This window comes from Diuraphis noxia, unplaced genomic scaffold (assembly GCF_037042655.1).
Source record: "Diuraphis noxia isolate RWA-SAM2 unplaced genomic scaffold, SU_Dnox_SAM2 contig0004, whole genome shotgun sequence".
Classification (NCBI taxonomy): Eukaryota; Metazoa; Arthropoda; class Insecta; order Hemiptera; family Aphididae; genus Diuraphis; species Diuraphis noxia.
Genome location: NW_028301714.1, coordinates 36,813,139 through 36,837,649, shown reverse-complemented (window position 1 = coordinate 36,837,649; position 24,511 = coordinate 36,813,139). Strand labels below are relative to the sequence as shown.

At 33.7% G+C, this 24,511-nt stretch overlaps 1 protein-coding gene across 1 annotated transcript in view; it reads left to right on the top strand.

The window, feature by feature from the left end:
• The first annotated feature begins 7,531 nt into the window (after positions 1-7,531).
• Positions 7,532-24,511, top strand: part of opa (Zic family member odd paired) — a 38,701-nt gene continuing 21,721 nt past the window's right edge. The window contains exon 1 of the mRNA XM_089226644.1: positions 7,532-8,841. Within this exon, the coding sequence (XP_089082770.1) occupies positions 8,028-8,841 (814 nt within the window). The 5' untranslated portion in view covers positions 7,532-8,027. The remainder of the gene's footprint in view (positions 8,842-24,511) is intronic.

Here is a 24,511-nt window from a genome sequence, read left to right as displayed (position 1 = left end):
ATTGTCATCGTTTTAATTTGTATAATATAATTCTATATATATTAATGATAAAAAAATATTATAAATTAGGTAAAAATCTCAAATTTTATTGATTGATAGTGTAATTGAAAAAGTAAAAATTTGAAATAAATATTTCCTGCAATTCACTACCATTTGTACAATTGACCAAAGTTATTTAGGCCTATTATTTGTAAAATTTCGGACTACACACTTATTTTATCTGCTTTAAACTAAAGTGCACTAGCTACTATCTTATAAAAAGCAATGTATTACATATAATATATATATAAGTATAATAATTTAACAATGTAATCAAGTAAAACAACAAAATTCGGGAAATACTTATATTTTCTAGTAGCTAGCAAATTATGTAATTTTTGTTATGTAGATCGTAGGGCACACACGTTCAAATCGTAATGTACATTTGTATACATTTGTGGTGCAAATTGTGTGTCACGGTGCACATAAAAATAGGGCCCTTGAATTAGGACTATATTAGGGAACTTTTAATAAAACCTAAAACGGCTAAAACTCAAAACTCTGTTTTTTAAGCTCTCTCAATTTTTACAATATGTAAAATTTTTATTTTAAATTTTTAAATATTTATAGGTTCCTACTTAAAAGTTAGTGTTCCTGATCGCTTTATATGAATGATGATGATTTTTATATAAAATAATTTTAAAAGTTTGTTTTTGCATGATGAGACCTGCTATTATATGCATCCATATAAACTTTAGTACCTACCTATTATAGTAACATTATTGTACTCCTTAATAGGATATATTTCTCATTGCCTATAGTTTTCACTAATTAGAGAAATATTTTGAAAAAGATTAATTTGATAAATTTATATAGGTAGGGAAAATTACTTATATCAATATAGGCTGATTTTCTACTCAGCCGTTAACATGCATTGATGGATCTTATAAATACGAGATTATAAAGTTCCAATGTAATCTAATGAACGTACATTATATCATTTTATTTTTTATGTTGACACGCACTTTCTGTCAAAGTTATTTTATATTATATACACTCTTCGGATACCGGGTAAGTATTCTCATAATTTGAGTAAACTATATATTTAGTGCAGAATGATGTACCAACCTGATTGTGTGACGTATTTAATATTTATGCACAAACGGTATTATGCGAATTACGTTGTTTAAATATAATGTCATACCTTGCTTTTTAATTTTTATATGATATAGAAGAGACAAAGATAAACAAACTGATTTAAAGATTATACGTGTAATTTAGAACTAAATACTAATAAATTATAATATAAAATAGATTCGAACATCACGTATCATCGACATTTCACCTGTTGTGGTCTTAAATATTATTGTTGCGTCCCGCGGGATTTCCTCTTTATACTATACATTTTTAAATTTTAAACAGATGTAAATTCTTAGAGCTTCTACAGTGTATGCTTAATATATTAAGTATGTACCTCCATTACAATACATTTATATTTTACAATAATATACTTACGTATATATATCTGCTGGATGTGTGAAATTCATCTCGCGCATTTGTTCTATATTATCATGGAGCACCATCAAATCTAACTATTTCTGATTATTTTAATAACTTTATAATAATTAGTTATTGGTTAAATAAAATAATATATTATTTTTATATTTTATTTTATTATAGGCACTTCCGTTAAATTTGTACTCTGCAGTATGAATAACTGTTCTGTCAAATTTAATATCAAAATAATTTTGTATACTCCCGTTAAGTATTTATAATTAATAATCTTTTCATAGATAGATAACGTTTAATAGTTATGTCAAGTGACAATATTATATATGTATACAAAATCCATTAAAATTCTACACTTGCAGTTGTATTATATAATTGCATAGAAAAATAATTATTGCCACATTCATAAATTGTTGATGCAGGTGTTGGAATTTAACAATATATATTGTATAATATTATACTTCATAGAACATGCAACTATGAAATTCTTACCACTGAATGTTTATTAAATTATGTATATATATATATATAAATACTAAAGTGTGCATGAAAGTAAAATATCGAGTTAACTCCTCCCCTTGTCTCTAGGAAATAGTTTATAGGGACACTACTGATGCAAATGTGGCAATGTGCACGATGCACATACCAAGTGTACCTATATACCTATTGTATATACTATATAAAAGATACTGACTGCATGCTGCACTGTAAATTACATAGGTATAAGTTTATATAGAAATAGGCTATAAATATATCTAATGTGGCATCGTTTTTTTTTTTGATCCCTGCTGTAGCAGGTGGAAACAATATTTTCAAAAATATGTAAAATAATTTATTACTAATTAGTAAATTATATTCTATATTAAAATATGCCTACATAATATTATATCAAGTATCAATACTTTTATTTTTTATTAATTTATTATGAAATAGGAAAGTAGTATGGAGTCCATTTTAATATCTATAGGTACCTATAGTTTTTTTTTTTTAATATGTCTATTAAAAATGTAATATGTATATTTTCTAAAAAATAAGTATACTCAACTTACTATATTATATTGGTGAATTAACTATTTCTTATTCAACTCTCTACAAGCATGATAACACAATAGCATAATCTCACCCTCGTAAGTTATAAACTTATAATCCCGCCCCCACATCAATCATAATTAAATAACAAATTGGAAATTATAGCAAAGTTCATTTGGACGCATTGCCCTTTTTTTACAAATTATAAAAACAAATAAATAAATACACAGCAGTGGTATATTAGAACTTAATGGTGAAAGCATCATACTTACAAATTTGTTAATTGTATTATAATGTAGAAGGAGGGTATTTTGACCTGCCAAACTGGGTTTAAATACCTTTCATATCAACGACGATCAGTGCCGCCGAAGTCCTAAAAAAAATCTAGTAGGGCAAAAATATTTCAAGAGGTTCAACATCTTAATATCGGCAAAAATGGCATACCGTGGAGAGGAAAGTGGTCAATACTCAATATAAAGCGGCCCTATCCTAAATTTTCAAAATACGGTTCGGCCGTCATTGACAATGATTATTATACTTATGATTAATACATTTTGAAATTTATAATTTTTTTTTTACTTAAGTCTTGGCTTGAAACTTGTTGATGGCTACTTAACATAAACACATACATTTTATTGGATTTTACGGTGAAAGCATTTCCTAGACTATTCCAAATTCGCTCAAGATAGCTTACGTAATCGTTAATAATAATCGACAGATATAAGCTTAACTAAACGTTGGTGGGAATATTAAAATTCAAAAAAAATATTATGATGATGCTCTAATACACAGCATATTCTGACTAAAATATGTTCTTTAGGATTGTGAAACCGTAATAATTAATATAGAATGAACGAGTATAATAAAAGGTATTCAGGATCATGCGGAACGGGAATAACCTTACAACATTTAATTAGGAGAGCAAAAGAGGATCATCTAAGTATAATAATATCCGTCCATTAGCCATCAGCCTCTACACCTGTATCCACTATAATAAGGGGTCTTATATATGCATCACAACTCAACAGTACCTATTTGTGTGTGAGTATTGAGATCATTTTCAAATTGAAGGACTTTATCAATTATCACGGTTGTGCATATAAAACATATATGTGCATGTATATGTGATTTTTTATTGTCACTTTGTAAAAAAAAATTGCTTCACACAAATTATCTCATTACTAAGATAACTGCACAATGAATTCTATTATTATTTAATTATTATTAAGACATTCGATTTTTTTTTTTGCTTTTCTTTATATATTTTAATAAAAAAGAGATCTTTACTCCGCGGTTACAAACAAAAAGCCGAAGGTACAATACAGTCACGATTTTCACTAGCAGCATAAATTAATTTTCCACAAGTATAATGACGCGTTTATTAATAATAATAATCAATAATAAAATAATATAAAATAAAAACCAATTTAATAGTCAACAAATTATTCCAATACGTTTACTGTTGTGTAAATAATAATAGGATTTGCAGTATAAAAATCTTATAATCGAGGCATAACTTTTTTTTTCAACTAAAACATTAGATTGGCTGCAACCCAATTATGTAATGGTACCTGATTGAGCGAATCGATTTGTGTCTCATCCGCTTCCACGTCGAACGAAATGCAGCGGTTACTGTGAGTCTTTGGTTTGTCTCATTAGTGTGGCGGAAATAAATCTCCCTCAGCAAACTCTCGTGCTTTGTGTTGTCTGCAAGTGAGGGTCAGTTTGGCTATTTACAAACTCAGACGTCTCGATCAAAAATCACGCCGGGACGTACTCGATTTTGGCCCAAGTAAGCCGAACATCGCGGCATGAACTAGATCGGCATCATCTGGGCGCCGGGCGGATCCGCAAGATCGCGGTTTGACTGCTGCACGTCCGCCCGAACATGCGGTGCACTGACGACACTGACCGCGGCCTCTCGATCTTGACTTCGATGGCAACTGGAGTCATAATTGCCGGGTTGACCAACGAAATGTGATAACGGAACTTTGGACTTGCATAATTGTTTGGTTTGGTCCACTTAATGGCTCGATCGAAACCGTCTACATCGAGTTGCCGGTAGACGGTTAAGTCACCTGCACTGCGATGTTTGGCATATTGAACTGTATCGCTTGCAGGTTACCAAATCGGCGAAATCAATGCGACTTTCCGATACGATTTTGCAGGTCGCGGACCATTTTTTTAATATGACGAAACTCGGTACAATCGAGTAATGCTCGAATTCGGACGATGTAGTCTGTATAATATTATACTGCAGCGATATTCATCGACATGATGGTCATAGATTCTTATAATAGACGTATATTAATATTTTATTAAATATAGGTATAAGTATAGTACCTATTATATAAAAGAGGTGAGTCCCTGTCACACCGCACTAACCATCAAGCACATAATATAGTAGAGTGCCCACAATACTCCCAAATTCGCACCGATCTCAACATGCCACCCACCATAGCAGAAGCACTTGGCGAAAATCAATCAAACAAAATACTAACCTTTTTAAACATCACAAATATTATAAAAAAATTGTAACAATTAAATATGTATATACTATGAAATAACTAATCTTAAGAAAAATACCATGTAATAATTTAATGTCAGACTAAATAACCTATGTTGTTGAAGCCTTTTCCTTTAAATAAAAAAAAAAAAAAAAAGAGGTGAGTATAGCAAATATATGTATACCGTAACACGGAATAACGAATACCACTTATACTATATAAATTTCAAATTCAAACACTATACTTATAGCTGCCCTATATTATAGCAACAATATTTAAAAAAATTTTGTTTCGGAATTAAATTATATATTAGTTTATTAATTATTATTAACAGTTTAACACTCGTAATCCTCACGTATATTTATGTATGACAATTCAATAGAATTACAAGGGAATTAAACTACAGCGTTTATATACCAAAGTATAATAAATGTAGGTACAATAATAATAAAACTGTATCGCATACTCGTATTTTATGCATAATAAAATATAAATCATATCTCATAGTAATCTTATATTAAATATGTTATCATATATATACTTTATAGCAATGCAGTGAGAAATGCGGAACGTTTTTTTGGTTCCTGAAATATTGTGAAATATATCGTTCCGTACGATATTGGTAGAAAATGAACAATAATATATTATGGGGTACGTTTTGTGGCGTGAAATACAAAAATCGTTACTACTTATCACGTGCGCATATGCACGAAGGGATAATAGCGTATAATATGGTCTGCATCAGTAAACGATGAGAGGTTTATCGTACAAGCTTATATTTTTGTAACGGCGCGTTATCATTTGAAATGATTAAATCGACGTTCATCAATGAAATGAATAAGACCCAGCCAATCGAGCCACCCTTATAACATAATAAGCCGTCCTGAATTGGTATTGTATAAACTAACGGCCGCTAGTTAGCGGATAAAAAATCGACGCCTCGTTTGACTACATAGTTTGTTCGATGTTCCGGCCCTAGATAAGTATTGAGTTAAGTATTTTGTGTCGTAACACAGCACCTATGTACTATATTATATAGGTTTGTATAGTCCCTCATCAAAAATAGGCTTAATATATAGTATATTGATTGGAAATATTATGACATTCTGACCACATATATTCTTTATAACATTACAGTTTATTCGCGTAGTCTTCAGGACGTCTGTGAGACATTAGGTAGGTATAATATATATATATATATATATACTGCAAGTTGTAATATTGTGCTGCTGTCACAAAGCGAGTCTTAATCACCTCCGTCCGACGTGGTGGCGTTAAGTTTTGTTATAGATACTCGATATAAGAATTGCACTGCAGGGTAGGTATGTCGTATGTGTATATGCGGTGAGTTAATTAAAGAAGAATGCATTTAATTACAAATTGCAATAATTTTCTATTCTAAATCGCCCATTTTGAAAGTTTACCATCTTTCAGTTAATAGACGATTTCATACTCCACTACGACCGAAATTTAGAAATACGAGTTTCATGGTATGTAGGTATAATTAGTATTCACTCATTTATTTATTAAAATGAGGAAGATATAAAAAAAATTAATGGATAGTTTACTTACACCGACAAATCGGCTATAATATATAAATATATAATATAATGTTTTATATACTGCAGCATATATTCTATACGTATATTTTATAAACATAAGACGTGTTTTAATTATTAAGTTTATAATTAAGTAAAATTGTCTAAAAATAAATAAAATAGGTAAGGCAGAGCAAAAATATATTAAAAACACGCGTTATTCTGAACTGTAATGATCAAGTCATAAATATAATATTGGTAAACACTACATTATGCGATATGCCTCGGTGGTTTATTTTAAAAAACAAAATATTTCACCCTTTTAAACAGTCATTCTATATTTTGAGATTGTCTATTCCTGCAAATATTTAATATGTCATATACTAACCATCAGCGATTTGCTTTATAATAAAACATTATAAATTTATAACATAGTTACAGCGTGATCTTATGTTATTGTTAAATATATTTTTAGAGTGCATAGTTATATAGTACCTACAGGTAATATAATAATAATAATATGTCGTAGCAAGTCGTGTATATTATAATTTTATATTTGCGTGAAAACGACGATAATTGCTCGACCGAGGTGGTGCTGTTTTTCCAAACAATATTATATTTAATTATACGGTAGGAGGCCGTCGTCGGTCGAGCGCACGCATTATCATCATTTATATATCGTTATTATTATACCGCGACCGCGGTATATGCGCCGGCGGCGGTAGTCGGGTAGGTATTAGCAGTAGGCACCCACGGACACGACGCGTCACGAGTGGGAGCAAGCGAGAGAGAGTGAAAATTCGGTCGCCACCGCGGCCCGCTGATGACTACCGGCGCGACGCGCGCGCGCCTTGAACTGCCGGCCCCGCACGTCCACCCATTGGCCGGACCCGCGTTCGGTGGGAGGAGCCGCATTGGCCGCGAGGCGCGCACGACCCGGTCTGTTTACCCGCTGCGTCAGTCACGCCGTGGAGCCACTCGGCGTTCAACAACCCGCTGCGAAAACCCCGACCGACCGACCGTGGACGTGCGCGCCCGCACTAGAGTGAAATATAATAACGACGACCTGTGTGCGATTATTTTTTAAATTTTTATTCGTTTTAAATCTTTTCGTGTTGATAGTTTTTTTTTCTTTTTCTCGTTTATAAACGCGTGCCCGACTTTTCGCCAGTGATGCCGATAAGACCGACGTTTTAAATAATTTTTCTCTTGTCGCCTCGTCGATATGCGATCCGTCCGCGCACTCGCTATATAATATTGTTAGGTATTATTGTTATACATTTGCTGTTGTGTCTTTTTGCCGTATCATCATCCGATTCTCGCGACCTTCGCTAAAATACTACTGCGATACCGGTAACATCGCTTATATTGTACTATTATATGTTATTGTATCAGACGGGTGGAATTTTATCATCATCATAATATATAACATCTGAGGGTGTGACGCGTAAATGACGACCGCGTTATGTTAAACCCGTTTATGGAAAACGCGTCTCTGGTCAACGGCATGGGCGTCAAGGTCGAGGAAGACTACATGGCCGCCTCCCAGGACCACTATCATCAGATGCATTACGGGCAGCAGCAGGCACCGCCGCCACCACCGCCGCCACCGCCTCCTCCACCGTCGGCGCATCATCCGGGCTACCCGGGACCGAGAGACTTTTTGCAAATCCGCCGTGACGTGGCCGACTACCACCACCATGGGCATCACCACCATCACCACCATCACCAGCACGGCGGGGATCATCACATGGGCGGCCTGTACCCAGGGGCCGTGCACCACGACTTGCAGCTGCACCACGGACAGGCATACCCGCCGCCGCCGCACCAGCCGTCGCTGCAACCATCCGCGTCTGTGCACCGGCACAATGATTACGGCGCCCAAGATCCGTACGGTGGCGGGGGTGGTCATCCAGGTGGCGCGTTTTACCGGTACATGCGACACGGCCCGGTGGTTGCAGCCACGCTCAAGGACATGTCGTGCCTGTGGATCGATAAGCCTGGGCCGCCGATGCGCACGTGTGGCAAGATGTTCGGTTCCATGCAAGACATCGTGTCGCACATAACGGTCGAGCATGTCGGTGGGCCCGAGTGTACGACCCATGCGTGCTTTTGGCACGGGTGCGAGCGCAAGGGCCGGCCGTTCAAGGCCAAGTACAAGCTGGTCAATCACATCAGGGTGCATACCGGTGAGAAACCGTTTCCGTGCCCGTTCCAGGGGTGTGGCAAAGTGTTCGCCCGGTCAGAGAATCTCAAAATCCACAAACGCACTCACACAGGTACGCACAATCACTATCGTAATCATATTTTTAACGCATTTACACCCTTTTTTACCGCCAATTGCCGTTCTCGCAATGTACGCATGTAATCGTAGATATGATGATAAAATGGTTTGGTTATCAACCACGATTTATCACTGTCACAGAACATTGTGTCATTTTCAGTATACCTTTATCATGTCAGACCCACCCTCACGTTACAAAAACTCATAAGCCATCATAATATGATATTATCAATTTAGTTTTTTGATTAGGTATCGGAGAACGATCTATTTCATTATACTATTTGACTTTTTGTAAATTTTTATTTTTTAATGTACCTTACCCAACGCTGAAAAAATCCATGGTTTATATTACGTTACATGTTTCCGTACCATTGAACATAGTAATCATAGTACCCGATTTAATTTTTTAATACTATCATGTATAATAATATAATAGGTATAATCCGAGTAAATTCCTGGATAAACAAATAAAAGAAATAAGTACCTAAAGGCTAAAATATAGCCATTCTGTATGATTCAAAATTATCACTTGCGCTGAATTAATATACTCATTTATTGGTATTTAAAAGTAATTATTAAAACACTGTTGTGATAATATAGACGATGTAGTATCACTATCACACGATTTGTAAATTAATCGATTCTTTGAGATTTGTCAAATTGTCGGGGTGAAAATGGATATGTATTAGTTACTAATTATATTATGTTTATATTATATACAGCATTACTAATTTAAATGTATCGAAATCACATAATAATATTCATCATTAATTTTTTGTAATGATGAAATCGTTTCAACGAAAGCAAAATATATTTTATAACAAAATTGTGGTATATTAGCGGTGCATATTATCACTCACCTGCAAGGGAATGAGGGGGATGGGGGAGGAATTGAGATTTAAAAATGTAGATGGTTGTATTTTAAATCTAAATTTATTGTAATATCATAACATAAATTCTATAATGAGCATAGCTAAAATAAACAATGTATAACAATTTATATTGGATTATTATAGAAATATTTGAAATATTATTTTTAACTAATATTATACTATTATTTATGTCTGTGTGAAAGGACAATTAATGCTTGTTAAACAGAAAAACAATTGTAAAAATATTTAAAAATGTCTTCAGTGATGATTCTTTTCCGCTATAATTTTACTCATATTTTATAAAAATTAATAAAGCATGATTTTATAGAAGAAAATTAAAACCTAACCTAATAATTTACTGAATAGTGATTAACGACTAACTTTTTGAATATTATGAAATACAAGAGATGTATAAATAATATTATATGACTTTAAAAATACTAATTATCGTATTATATTATATTGTATGTATTTAAATTGTTTGTGTTTGATTAATCATATTCATTTGTTAGTTGTGAACAATAAAACCAAGTTTAACTGTAGTAAAGTATTAATTAAATTTTAAATATTTAACATTAATGGTACTCACTACTTATGTTTTATAGTTATAATACATTTGGTGTTCTTTTTGTATAAATTATTGCCATTTTCTAAAATATCCGTAACAGACATGTATATGTTACGAAACTACCTATAATGAAACAAAGTAATAATACGACAATATTTCATAAACGCCTCTTGGAATCATAAAAAAAAAAAATACAAACGAAATCCAATGTTCATTTTTTATTGTCTAATGCGCATATACGGGTAAATAAAATATAATAACCGACTGGTTAGGGTGGCTTCATCTCAAGCACCTCTATTGTGCAGCACCCTTTTTCTTTTTTCGGATGGCGTCGGCGACGATCCGGCTACAACTATTCATTTTCTCTATCTGTTTCTGGCAGAACGCATTCATTATTATTTTATACATAATATAAATTGTTATTTTATGTTATTTGGATGGACATTTTTGTATAAGTCCGACAAGTGCCAACCGTCCAACAATCGATAATTCATGTCGATCACACCCTGTCCCACAAACTACCTCACCGCCTGTCAACCGAAATACTCCTCGGAGTAAATTAATTGCCACTGCTGCAGTTTCGGGAAACATACAGTATATAAATATTATAATAATAAACATTAACAAATGCGTTTATACACAGCGGCAAACAAATTCATTCCAATGTAAAAGCGTTTATTATTATTATTATTTTATTTTTGTAATATAGATTTATTATAATTTATAATTTTATGGGTGCACATATTATTATTACAATGCATTCAGATTGGAAGGTTAGTTAGGTGCCAGCTATAAATATAAATAGTTTCAAAATAGCGCGTACTACGGTTTACGTATGATTTCGAATCTGGTTGGGAAACTTATCGTTAATCGATTTATTTATAGTTGAAATTTCATGTCTATTTGCGTATGAAAGTTTTACGCGTTGCTGTTTACAAGTGTTGTTATATCTTATATGCTACCGAAAGATAATAGGTCGTGTTCAATGTTAGGTTAGGTTACCCACATGCAGAGTCTTGACCGTGATGCCTCCCGGGCTCGAAACGTAAACGCCACTATACTGCCGAGTTTTTCCCCCGGGAATTTTGTGAATCTATTTCGATATACGTATTTTTATACTTAACGTAGTGCTTTCTTATTGTATATTATTACTATCAAAACTTTTTTTTATTGAAGTAATCTACAATCTGTACATTGTTTGTATAATGAGTAGGTTTGATAATAAATTGACAAATACGATTAACATGAATAATTAGAATAGGGAGGAAACCCAGTGGTAATACCCTATGAATAGACAGTAGCAATAGAAACAATTTTTTTTTTTTTAAGTTGTAAATTTATAGGTGTTACCTGATAGTAACATCCATCACTTATTTGGATTGCTCACTATAGAATTAGGTCTCTACACCATTACCTTTTAAGTCTTCGGCGCGGGTTATCGGGGTGTGTTTTTGTTGATAGTTTAGATATTAGTGGATTTGTATGTTGTTGAAGTTTGTTGTGAAATCTGGTGTAATATAATTTGGAGATTAGGTTAAGATTTTGGATTTTAAGATCTTTGTTGAAGTTATTTTTGGTTAAGTACCAGGGTGCAGATGTAATCATCAAAACTTAAAACATTATTTTGATTTTCAATTATTATAACTTTATGTGGCTGAACACAATGTTGTTTTTTTCATTAAAATGTCTAAGATAAATAATTTAATAGTTTAATATTTGTGGTTAAAAAGGGACTTGAGACATATCAATTATATTTTCCAAAATTACACAATGTATTACAAACACTGAGATAGATAAGATATATTATAGGAATATCGTATCTATTTCAGTGATTACAAATAACCGTTATTGATAGTTGTAGTATCATTAAATATTTATCTTCGAAAATATAAGACCGTAATTTTATTCGTAAATCGTCATAAACAAAAATAATAATAATCTCGTAACAAAAACGTTTTTTCATGCTTTAAAGTATAAAATAAACACGGGTGCATTATATTAATATTTGCATCATTCTACGTATCATATTACCTATAATGAAGTATATTATTAATATAAGCTTAGTAGCTGACCTGTAAATCCCATCTCAAACGGTTTAAAATGATATAATTGAATTTAAATGTAGAGGTCTGGATGAGATTACAATATTATGGTTTTGATTTTGGGCGGCAATAAATATTTCGACAGGATTCGCATCTTTGGAGTATTCATCATACATTTATGTATATTTACATAGGCGTGCTTAATTGTTGTTATTACGTGTGCACAGATAGGAAATGTAGACAGCAGGCGAGAGCGTGTAGGGGAGGGATGTCATTATTTTAATATTTTATCGAACGAGGACATCTGGAACGGGTTTTTTTTTTTTAGGTTGTTCTATAAACAAAATAAATTACACGTTCGCGCATTATGAATGGTACGGAAAAAAAGAGATGGAAAAAAACTGGTTCTCGCCAAGCATAAATTTCGAAAACCGTTCTCCTACTCCGAGATTGGTAGAAAAATATTATAATGGCCCGATATTATAATAACCCGTACTACGTGGCCATAAATTTCGTGTTTTTATGTGCCTCGGAAAGTTTCCAGCCCGTTTTAACACATACAACCGCAACATTATATTTATATATATAGTAATACACTTAATCATTTTATTATATTATATATACCCGTGCACACGTATGATGATGATGATAATAATAATCATACTAAATGATGATGTCCACCGATCAAGACGTCCACACGTGGGCCAACGTGATTTTTAGCCGTCTTCGTGTATTTAGTATTGTGCAGAATGCAGACCATACTAATTAATAAATTCCCCTGTGTTCGATAAAGAATCTAAGAAGTTATTATAGGTAAGTCAGGAAAAGTGCGATAAAAACGTCACATCGTTCGTCGGTAGTGTTCGAATAAAAAAAATAATAAATAAATAACGTTATATACACACGTGCTTAAAACAAGTATAGTCAGTGTATATAATAAATATATATATATGAATGCATTGAACGATTTTTATTTTTTAATAATATACTGTATAAGATCTTATCAAAATTCGAGTTCTATATATCGCGGGGTGTATAATATAGGTACGTGAACAGATACAAATAATAATACGCACGTAGGCATTTACGTGGTAAACATTGAAAATGTTTTTAAATTTAAATGCCCGATACAGTCTCACCTATGATATATGCGCATCGGTGTATATAAATATATTATGTAAATGGTATGTATGCGAGATTTACGCGCTTGTACATAAATATTTGTGGCGCGTTAGAAATATTTATATTTGATATTTTTGTATTTGTAAAAAAACAGTTTATATCGTTATTATTTTTTAATATATACGATATTATATGATATAATAATATACTCACCGTACTTGTACACGTTTGGTATGTTATACATTAAATTTTCTCTCCTTCGGCAAATATTTCAATTTCATATAGTATATATATATATACATCTAAGACTCTAAATGACTGTTTCGTTCGTTTAATTCGTGTATAATATACATGATATAAGTTACGGTATCTTGGTGTACTCGGAAAACAAAACGTCACTGCGTTGCATTTATTGCGGCCCTTTTAAGGATATAATGACTAAGTTCATATATTATATTATAAATATCCGTACCACATACTTACTATATCGTACGTTACTTGTGTTATTGAAGAACGTTGAAAGGACGTTATTGACTTTAATGCGTTGAAAAGTACATTGTAGAGTTAATAAAATTCTGCGATTTTCGAATTTATATGACATCAGTAATAGAGCGTACATATTATACAGAGTGATTCTGTTAAGTGGGTACACTAATTATCTCGAAAAGTATTTACTTTTTTCAAAATACTTTTTACATGGTTTCAAGTTGTTAAAAAACCAACGTTTTTATTAAACAATTACATTTTTAAATATTTTTTATCTTTATCATTTTTTAAGTTTTTTACTTTTCTGGCAACATAGAGCTTTAATTTCATATTCCAAAGCAGAATATTTTTCTAAGTATTTTGATTCATAAAAATCGAATTTAGGGATAGTAGTTTATGAGTTATAAGTATTTAAAGTTTAGATTAGCAGAGTGGAGTGGTACAGGGTTACCCCGCGAAATATATGTCCACTACTCCGCTTGTCAAAACTTTAAATACATATTATAACTCATAAACTACTCGACCTAAATTCGATTTTTATGAATCAAAATACTTAGAAAAATATTCTGCTTTGGAATATGAAATTAAAACTCTATGTTGTCACCATGTATATCAAATACACATGTACGTGGCGCTTACGGTGATATTATTTCGATGGCGCTCGGCGCCGCGCCGCAGTTCAAAAACATATACGGTTATATCCCTATATATGGCTACATCGTCTTGTTACATATCATGCATATGGTTTGCGTACTGCGGTTTTAACATAAGCCACTCTATACAGGCCTATAGCACAAATTACTCGACTTTAGATACTGAGATACTTTAATATAGTAACCTACTCGTATACATTATAATATATGGAATATGTATACAATGTTGTGGTCGGCGCAGTACATTTTATTGTTAACCGTTGCGGTTGCGATTAGGTGTAAAAACGATGAGAAAAAAGTCGAGGCCAAGCGTGCGCTACAGCAAAATATATATTGTTATATTTTCGGTTTTATCTTCACCCCCAAAACGTGCGTTCCGTCCGCCCCACCCCTCCACAGCTGAAACCCAATCGTGATGATGTTGTATAGGATGCAAACTTTTTTTCTAATAATCCACCGGGGAAGTCCTTGAAAAAAACATGGCTGATAATTTTTGAACGTATTAAAAATATATACACAGACGGAGACCAGATATACACTATACGCGTGGTGCATATAGCGCCCCATCCACGAACGTGCGTGTTTCATGAACGGGTTGAACAGACAATGACAATATATATATTATTATTATTATAATATTTAATGCGCGCTCCTATGTGACAATGTGTATATTATATATACATAATAATATCGTTTATATCGCGGGGTGAATGTACACGACCAAGTCCAGGGCGTGCAGCGGCAAAAGGCCGGCGGCGAAGCGAGCATTAAGAATTACTAATGAGACGGAAACGGCGGCGGCTAGGCGGCGGCTGTACGCCGAGGGTTTGTCCTATATAATATTATATACATAGGTATATAATATACTATGCACGGTATAAACCGACGTATACCAGAGTGTAACAACCGCGAATTACGCCCCTGAAGCCTGCATGACCCTCGGTAGTCGGTACGCATATATATAATATATATATGTACTATATATAGGTTATACTATCGCGCATTCATAATAATATAATAATAATATACACGTCTCGCGCCCACTATACTATACTACCCCATGGCGCAAAATGCCCACCGACACTTTCGTTTGTGTCCTTTCAACACACACACACACAAGCATTGATATAATATATATAGTATATATGCGTTCATTTTTGGTCTCCATCTCTCTCCCTTGTTCCGTTCCACCACTTACTCTCTTTCTCCTAACTCGGCGTTTATTAACGGTCGAACATTATTATTACATTTCGATAACCGCATACAACGCATATATGTATATATATATATAAACGATGTCCTCCCCACGATAAGTCCCTTGGCTTATATATATACGGAAGGTTTCGTCCAGCACAGGTACCAGCTATATATATATATATATATATAAATAATATTATCGCGAGAGAAAATAGGGACGACCGACAGTTTATATTCCGCGTAGACCTAAACGTTGGCATTTATACGAAAGGTAAATGTGTAATAGTGCCGTATACCTTATTACTTATATACATATATAGGTATATATATAATGTTAGGCCGAGATATTCTTACGAATTATGCGGTATAATAACCCAAGCTATGTTTATAATAATTAATGGAAGTATATATAGGTATTAAATTATTATTATTTATACAGCAGAAAATATGATTTTATTAATTTTTTTTTCATAGTTTGTTTATTCAAAAATTTATAACAGACAAAACATAATATTTTAATAGCAGTTGTTTACTGTGTATTCATTTTTAAATTGTAATATTTTAATATTTGTATATATATATATATATAAGTCCAACACTTTACGGGTAAATATACTATATAAAATAATATAATATGTGCACGCATTCTCGTTTTTGTAAAATTATGCTTTTCTCAAACGTATCAAATTTGAAACTGGTTTTAATTTTATGTTTTTTTAAATTGTCGCTCCGGTACAGAACATTTAATTTTATAATGTACCGTGTTTAACCTATTATAATGTATTAATTTAATAATATCGAGATACACAAATTTAAGTACCTAATTATAATAGTTTTTTTTACAAATATTGAATTGTCTTCATAATATTATGTAAGTTTTTGGCCAAGCGCCCTCAAATACAGTGAAAAATATTGCCTCAACCTAATGCATGCGGCGCATCGAATTATGACCACTGCAATTATTACCCGTCTGCCAGTTTCGCACTAATTTGGTACCCAACCTCACATGATTAAAATGTATATTATATATATATATATATCGTAGTATTAGTATTAATTAATATATATCGTAGTACTTTAGTAAATGATACATTTTTATCCGTGTGTACAACGATAATATAGCTAAAAAAAAACCACGAAAAACAATCTTATTCATCGTTTACATTATTGTATCACATTATTGAGGCGTGAAGCCGTGAAGGTATATTAGGTACCTTTATTTATAGCATTAAGTAGGTATGAATAAAGGTATACAGATAAGACTGTGCGATTTGTTTTAAATAATATGTACCTCTTATATTTTCAGCATGGTATTCGGAAACACATAATGTATACATATATCTGTGCAATATTTAATTATGTTTATATAATTTTGTTTTACTACTTCTTATCATTAATTAACTCTAAAATAATCTTTGTAAATTTGGATAACACGATATATTCGATGTGATTCCGATTTGCATGTTATTACGTTATTTGAAGCTTAGGTACTTAATTGTATTAAAAATAATAATGTATAGGTTAGACGCGCATAAAACGTACGCAAAAACGCTTGTAAAATTTACACGGCGTCAACGACCATCATTGAGATGCGTCTCAATTACAAAGAAAAAAAATAATAACAACCGTCGGTAGCGGCGCCCGGAAGGGGCTTAAACTGGTGTCGGCCACTATACATGCGCTCATGTGTACGCATATATCTACATAACGATTATCGGCCTCGGTTTAATCGTTGTATATAATTTGTCGCGATCGCGTCGATTACAGCTCGTCAGCGGACTGCACGCCCGGACGCGATGGAGCAGCAGCATGACGACCTGACAGGCTCGGTTTGTTACATAGCACGCGCCCGCGCCATACACCATGTAAATTATATATACCGTATACCCGGTATCGACCTGGGATAACAGACACACGATATGTATATATATAAATATATATAATTATATACCGCGGAGACGACCGTGCGTCGAGATCGTATACCGTTCATAATATGTATATTATATACCTATGTATACCGCGGGTATCGTGGTCGTCGCCGTCGCCGTCGTCGTCATTTGCATACGAGACAATCCCGCGAGCGCGTTGTGTAGATTAAAAAACGAGATATACCACGGCCGCCGCCGCCGCCACCACCCCGAAAACCACATTCCACAGTTGATGACTTCTGATCTCCCGAAACTGGACGGCTGGGCCGGACGAACGGACTCGATGGTCGATGGATATATTTTATACGTATATAATATTTTGTGTATATATATTTAGGTAGACGTATACCTATATCATTTTATTATGTATACATGCATGCGCGTATGATACTTGCGTGTGTAGTGGTTAAAAAAACGATATACCTATACACGCGCGTAGGTACATTATTCGGCTGGACGCGTGCGACCGCACACACGCGTATTTGTCACGGGAAACGTTTAAAGTCTAATCTAAATGAAATCTAAAAGACTTAACGAGCCACCATCGTGCGCGTATTATACACAGGTATTGTGTTCGAAGCGATGCTAGGTTGTTGTACGTGTATATTTTTATTTTATTTTTTGACAAATCGGAATATGAACGACATTCCGTCTCTATACATTATATTATATACACGATAAAAACAATAATAATATGCATCTATAACGCCTTAGGTTTTTTTTTTTTTTAACAGCTACCGCTGTAGTCCAAGTACTATAGGTACCTATAATTTATGCTGTGTAATTGGCATGTCAAAAACATGTAAATTACCTGCATCACATCAATTTCCAGCGATTATTGGAAACGTAATGCGCGTGGTCATAATATTGAGCGTAGTTCAACGAGTTACTAATATACACAACCGGATGTGATCAATAGACCGCAAAATACGTTTTGGACAGAATTTACTTCCTAACCTTTAGTTCCGATCGATTTAACCGCTCGCGAGCCCGGTCATGCACTGCAGCCAATACTATATATACGCGTGCGTAATCGGTTCGTACTATTATATCATCGTAAATGTAAATAAGCATATAAATATACCTACCAAATAATAGTAACGATATCATCATGGTCTAGGTCGATCGAAATAACAATCGTGTAATATACTTATTATTTTAGGTAGGTACCTATATCGTATTAAACGAACTTCTCGCTGAATACGTACAGTTAAAAGTTGTATGTTTAAAATTATCATATTTCCTATGTATATAATAATATACGATATAATGTGGGTCAATGTTATATATTATTATTATGGCCGCGGTGCCACCCTTAAGCGGCAGCGGCGTTTACCAGTGGGAGGTACTCGTATTTAAAAAAATAGTATTTTCATTCAGACAACGATAATTTGTCTGATCTAATATATTCCCCGTGACAGATGGTGTATTATAGCAGCCATGTTAGCGCAGAGATCATCCATTGGCTGTACTGCACACTGTAACTGTTTCCCCGCGGCCACCCCTTTATCGATCTGCTCGCGAGTTCCCCTCTTCGTATGGGTATATGTATATATATATATATATATGATATATATGTGTGTTTTTGTGTCTTCCCCTACCGTGCGCACCCGACGACACACTCGTTGCCGTTTCCGTATATGTATAGATACATATATATATATGATACGTATATATATACGGACGACCGTGTAATAATAATCGCGATGAGGGAAAAAATTGTACATGTAGAGAAAAAAACACGCATAGGACAAAGGACCCTCTGATAATCCGAATATTTAGGTATAGGTATACACTGCGTTTGCAGCCATACAACATCCCCACGCGAGTACACACACATATACACACACCCATGCAGATATACGCGAATGACGACAGTTTAAAACTTAATCAGGTCCTCTCGTAGTCGTATACAATATTAAAAAGATACAGGATGCTCATGTATACACATATATAGATACATTGCCTATACATATATTATTTCTTTTTGTAATATTGTGTTGTACAAAATTTACCATATTTCAGTGCTCTAGCCCATGATATATTTATCACAATATTATATCCTATAATGGTCGAACTTTTTGATGTTTGTATAATAATATTATCTCGACCGTATATTATACTCGACAATTATTCGTAGGATGTAAAATATTAATTTAAATGCTATATATGAGTATAATATTCGGAGATGATTATTTATTGCGGTCTGTATCAATATCCTCCACCAATTGATCACTGATTTTTTGGAAAACACGATAAAAATGTATAATAATTATAATAAATAATGTATGTATTCGATCGTTGATAAATCCGCTGGAGCGGAGTGATGATGATAATACATAACAACGTGGTTTGCGTGATAATTAGGGGGCGTACTACTGTATACGCGGTACACCGTGTAACAAGGATTTTCTTTTCACCCTTGGCGTTTTGTCAGCTTCACTGATCCCGTATAAAAGCCTTTAAATCCCAGTTTTCAATATTAAATCGGGCTTATACCCTGAAGTAGATACACACACACACACACGCACACAAGCGTACGTCATAACACCACTGTTCTCGCCTCTGTGTCTGTATTCAATGTAATATGTTCTGTTGCAGAACACATGATATATTATAATATACTAGAAGGCTCCCAGTGGAACGACAATAATATTATGTAGGCATAACGATGACGATGATAATAAAGGACCGTGATTTTACGGTCGTGAGAATCACAAAAACTGAACTGTAACGTCGCTGTGAAAATTGTATATATATATATATATATATAATAAAATATTGTAAAAACGTTCGAAAGAGAATACGTTCTACGCGCAGGATAGGCTTCTATAGGTTGTTGTGTGTGAGTTAACGAATCCTACCCTACACTCCCTAGTTCAACTTAATAACAGTTTATAAATTATAATTTTAAATTTTTCACAATACGTACGAGTTTAAATTTGTACCTAATTACATCTTCATGAAAATTAAATAGTAACTTATAGTAGACCTATATTGACTAATGACTATGATATAAACTATAAAGTTATAATAAAAATATTAATTCGCCATAAATAATTGAGAAAGTAATAAATATGGTTAAATTTTTGAATTTTGTTTCGTGATGCTTTATTTCAAATGTAAGATAATATAGATTAATGATAGAATACTAATATACGAGTACATAGTAAATACTTAATAAATCCCCACAATGAATTTTTAGGAAGATCATTCCGCGTCGTTCTAATATAAAAGTTAAAAGTATAATAATATTTATAATAATATTCTGTTTTAAAATTATCTCCGCAACCTCCGAGCCATAGATACTCGAGAAAATCTGTTGCATAGGCGGTATATACATTTATATATGCGTTCCTCCTTCGTCAACATTATTGAAAGATCATTACGCGCGTGTTCGCTTAACACTTGCTCTTTATATTACTTAACACGTGTATGTACCTCTCTCTTTTATAGTCCACGTATTAACGTCGACAAGTACTGTTCAGAAAACGTCTAACGAATATAAATAGTGTTGTATTGTTCGTTTAAATTAATAATGCCGTCGTGCTGTATTTCAATTGACAAGCCCCCTGTAAACACTTAACTTGAAATTCAAGTATTAATTTAATTATAAGCTGCAATATAATATGTATTATCAAATCCTTCGTTTAAACTTTAAAGTAACGTGTTGCCATACGCTATTATTATTCAGCATGTAATTTCTTGTTGAAAATGATTGTGCGTTTCACAAAAACAATGCCGTTTTTATTATACGTCATGTAGGTAAGTGATTTTTAGATTTTATTAGCACAATACAATTTTCTACAAAAATGTTTTAAATAATATATATAGGTATTCGTTTTATATAATTGTATTAAATTAAAATTCAAACGACGATATTTCCACGTGAGAGATGACAGTTCTAGTATAATATATTATCTAAATTTATTACAATAAAATTAGTGAAGAAGTCATGGTTGACACTACTAAGCCCATTACGCTTTATCATTGTAATATAATATTTTATTAATGGCAGCGCATTAAAATAAAACCACTGCATTGTAGGTTTATTTGTTTTTTTTTTCTAAAGCACTCGAAATTAAGGAAAAGCGCAATAAATAAAATAAAAAGAGCAAAAGGGGGAGGAAAATAAAAAACTAAAACGAAAACACTTGAGTTTCATTGCGCAGAACTTCGCACCCACTCTGACGTTGGCGACGGGTACAATAAATAATATTATACTATTATAAAGTTGTAAACGGATCTACGTTCTATAACATACCGAAAGGCGGCGACTGCAAAGGTATATAATGCGACAACCCCCCCCCCCCCCCTTCGACAACCCCTCCACCCACATACATACGCACACCTCTTTCCGGACCAATACACCATCATTAGCCGTGTGACGTACCACCTCGGAGGGAGAAAAATCGAGTCGAGGGGTTTCCTGTAAATATTTACAGAACTCCCGAGTGTTTCACCCGACACCAATGTGAATACATGTGTGTGTGTGTGTGTGTGTGTGTGTGTGTGTGCACGTACTCGTGCGTATTAGTAGTAGTGGTAAATCCGTCTTTTGTCGACGAAAAATACACACTCGCGGCCAGTCAAGAGAGCCTTCACAGGAACGCACTCGGTTAATACCTATACAGTCACAATGAAGTGCCAAGTGACCGATTCCGCAGTGTATTTCTTTCCATTCCGGTGAATATTTATATTATTCGCGTATTACAAAATGTGTACAGCAGCAGCAGCACCACCACTACTACTACAACTATTATTATTATTATCATCATATTGTTGTACGGCTGCGGCTTCTTTGTGGCATTTGGGCGCGGACAGCGTGGATCGGAGCCGGGTGCGTTTAAAAAAATAATAATACATAATACTAACAATATAAAGAAAGGTTCGTCCGTCCGCCGCGCCCCGTACTCGGGTCAGCGGTACCGGGTCGTTTATTCGTCTCTGCACTCTGCAGACGTTCGGTCGCCGCGAGAGAAAGAGTTGATGACAATCACGCCGCGGTGTGTATGTTTCAGAACGGTTCGTTCGTTCGAAACCCTTTCGCGGCCGCTTTCCGAGAATCAAACAATATAATATATTATGTGGACATCAAAAATAAGTAGTAAATATTATATTATATTATTGTTATTATAATAATCATCATAATAATCGATATTGTTCTGTACAATATAATATAAGTACCTACCTATACCTACGCGTCCGATGTCGGAAAGACTATGACATACTCATCTGTCGTTTCTTTATTTTTTCATGTAGTCTTCGACATCTGTATAGAACCCGATTTTAAAGTGGACGCCGGAGCGTTTTACGACGAATCTTCGACAGCGGAGGCGTGCGAGCATTGTTTGCGCGGATTTCGACGACATACATTTGCGGATATACTTTCGCGCAGGAAGAGACTTCCGTCTTTTGGCTGTGATTCGAAATTGATTCGTACCTTTATCGTTATTTAATATAACATAGATATTATATTATTAGTAGCGTATGATAATTGATTTTTAAACCGCTTCATCCAGCAGCTCCGCCCGTAGGCGTTTCTCGTTTAGAGAGAGGTCTGCAGCAGCAGTGTATAGGTAATAGGCCACTTATATAATAAAATAATATAATTTGTGCGCGCGAGCCGACACGACTCGCTACTATATATATATGTATGTATATACTATAACGCACCACCAGTCCGCCCTTAGGGGCTAATAAGTATACAGTCGGGGCCCAGAACAAACGATACATCATCGAGCAATTAGGCTAATTTGTGAGAAAACAACGAAACGTGAATAAGTAGGCGTACGTGTTTAATACATATGTTTATACACTATTATAGGTATCATATATTATGTGTGTGTTCTCAGTCCACAGAGAGGTTATGCGATGGTTGTAAAACGTCCCAAGGGTATTTATATATACCACCCTACACTTGTTTATTATTAAGTGCTCCCGATAAGGCTTCTTCATTTTTTAATATATTTTTTTTTCACTTTTCTGTTACTCTGGGTAATGCACCCGAGGCGGTGGGCGTTTTTTTAAACCGTGTTAGATCTAACTTATAAATTCGTAAACGTGTTAATACGATTTTTTTCTCCCATTCTCCTTTTACTGTACACAACGGATTTTCTGTTGTCTTGTTGAATTGTTCTATGTATATACAGTGTATAAAGTACATTTTAAATACAACTTATTATTATTATTAGTATTTTTTAAATATATTTTAATAATAATTTTACAAGTTTTTTTATTACTTTATTAGCTTATATCGATATAACACTGTGCGTAAATGATATATGGCTTGCATTATGTTTTTATTATTAATAAACGTTGATACATGATAAGTTTAAGAAATATGCTATTATTAGGTGTGTTTCCCACCGCGTTTATTATACATTATAATACAATATGCTATTAATAATATTTCAATATAAAGCGTGCAAATGGTTATGATATCTTAGCTGTACAATATTATATAAATAGTACGTGATATATGAGTCTTATAAATGCTCTTATAAATAATTCCCCTGTTTTCCACTACGACCGTAAACTATTCTCAAAACGGGTTGAATCGAAATATTTCGAAAACGACTTTTTATTTTCCTATTCGTAATTCGAAACATAGTGTGTACATGTTATGTTAGCTGCTGTTCTTGAAGGTGGCACGAGCCATAGATAAACAAACATTCGTGTCTCGTCTCGGATCCGTTGACTGTTTTTGGACATGTCGCAGCAGATGTTTACTGTTAGGCTTTTACACGTACCGTATAGTTCGCGGGTGGTTCATTGCGGTCCCCTTGTTATCGATC